Genomic DNA, 2,116 nt, shown 5'->3' with positions numbered 1-2,116 from the left:
GGGGCCGGCTGCCGGCGTCCGGCCCGCAAACTTCAGGTAGCGGCGCACGGCCAGCCACAATCCCCCTCCTAGGGCCGTCGCCAGCAGTGCCGAACTCAGGGTTACCATGGCCCGGCGCCTACTGCGCATGTGCGCGCGGTGCTTGCTGGGATTCGTAGTCCGCGGAGTAGAGAGGCGGGGCCTGCTGATTGCTCCAAGTGCCTGGAGGCTCAGGAGGCTCAGGAGGCTTCAGGCTCCAGCTGAGCTCTGAGCTTCGAAAGGAAAGCAGCGGCCTCGTGCCCCCGGGTGGGCGTCAGTATTTGAGAGTGGCCCCGAGAGACGACGGCCTTGGCGGGAGGGACCGGCTCTGGCCATAACCGTCCGTCCCTTTTGTCAGGCCGCAGTGTAGGTGCGAACCGCTGCTGGTGTGGCCATCTTACCCTCCTCCCCCTCCCCTTACCCCTCCCCCCCAAAGGAAGGTGTCCCTCGTGGCGGCGGCAGAGGAGGAGGGAGGGGATGGATGACAGATAGAGCCCCCAGCGCAGAGATGGAGGGAAGAAGACACTCAGCCGCGTCCCTTGGCTTCAATTGCAATTTATGCAGATGACTCCCAGGCCTCCCGATCCAACCTGAGGCTTTTCCGAGGTCCAGACACTCATTACCAAACTGTCCCTACCGGAAGTCTGAGAACCTCCCAGACCCGGCATATCCAACGCAGAACTCCTTAGACTTCTCTCACACCTTCCGGCCACCATGACGGCCCCCAGCTTCAGCCACCTCCCAGGCCAGCACCTCAGCGGCTTCCTCACGTCTTGATTCTCCATCAGACTTGTCCAGAGGGTCCCGAATCTTGTCAGTCTTCACACGAGTCTCCTTGGTGTCTCCTCATCTCCTATTGCCGGGACTGCTGTGATAGCCTCCTCATGGGTCTCCCTCCTCCATCCTCCCTTCCCTCCATTGCCAGCGATTCTTCTGACCCCTCCCTGCTCAGTGCAGCTCCCAGAACAAACACACCGCTCAATCTCTCCCCTCCAGGCCTTTGCCTTGACGGGCTCCTATTAATAACATGCCTCTGACCTTCCCTTGTTTCCCTTGGCTTCCTGCCTAACTTAGGTCCAGTCCCGCCGTCCCTAGGAGGCCTTTACCCCCTCAGAGACTGCTAATGTCACACTCGCTCCTGCTTGTTGCAGAGCTACCTTAGGTGTATATATGGCTTTACTGTTGTCTCCTCCCTTAGACTTGATGTTCTTAAGTGTGCAAACTTGTTTGGCAGCTGAATCTTCAGAGTGAAGCTACACCAGCCTTCTCCTACGTTGCTGACTGAGAGTGAAGACAAGCTTTGTTTTTCTGTAAACAAGTCACTTAAGATGGTGCAACAGAAGAAAGGGGGGATGGGGGGGGCAGAAAGACCTGCTGTATTTCCAGAGTGAGGCTGGAGTGCTCCAGTGGAAAAGGCTTGGGAAAGGAATGTCCCAAAGAGCATAAACTGGAGTACAGGGAGGAAGTAGGGTTTTTCCCTTGGAATCCTGGACCAGTAGCTGTTTGGTTTGGTTGACTTTCAGGAGGAGAGTGACCGGCCACATGTGACTGGTGCCTTTTTTCCTCTGGTCCACCTTTTAGTATTTAATAAATAATTTAAAATTAACATACGGCTTCCAGAGAAGTTTAATCGACTTCTTTTGGTGTCTGCAGCACTTCTCTTAGTTCCTGGCACATAAGAGCTTAGCAGATGTTGGTATTTGTATAGCTACCTGAGAGGTCCTGGACATAGCTAGCTTATTCATTAAACAAGTATTTATTGAGCACCTCCTCTAGTCCTAGAGTTAAAGTGAAAATTCTCTTGAGCCTATATTTTAATTTATAAGTATTTACTAGATTTTGAAAAAGCAGGCCAGAGAAAGAAAAGGCCTCCAGCTTCATGTGGTTTGTGCTATTCCCTTAGCAAGCTTCCTCCAAGGAGCAGGCCAAAAAGTGTAACCTTTTTCCCCTGGATTATCAACCCAAAAGCTCTTATCTCCTCGCCCTAACCCCCGATGGCAAACCTATGACACGCGTGTCAGCACTGACACACGTAGCCATTTTCGATGACACGTGGCCGCATCAGCCATATGCAGAGAAGTATGTTATTTAAACTATG

General features: G+C 53.2%; 1 protein-coding gene across 1 annotated transcript in view; it reads right to left on the bottom strand.

Annotated features, from left to right (window-relative positions):
- Positions 1-129, bottom strand: part of LOC123237493 (retinol dehydrogenase 14-like) — a 15,068-nt gene extending 14,939 nt beyond the window's left edge. Inside the window, exon 1 of the mRNA XM_044664451.1 lies at positions 10-129. Within this exon, the coding sequence (XP_044520386.1) occupies positions 10-129 (120 nt within the window). The remainder of the gene's footprint in view (positions 1-9) is intronic.
- Positions 130-2,116: the final 1,987 nt, after the last annotated feature.

This window comes from Gracilinanus agilis, chromosome 2, assembly GCF_016433145.1.
Source record: "Gracilinanus agilis isolate LMUSP501 chromosome 2, AgileGrace, whole genome shotgun sequence".
NCBI lineage: Eukaryota > Metazoa > Chordata > Mammalia > Didelphimorphia > Didelphidae > Gracilinanus > Gracilinanus agilis.
The sequence above is the reverse complement of the archived record's forward strand: the minus strand, read 5'-3'. Positions and strand labels throughout refer to the sequence as shown.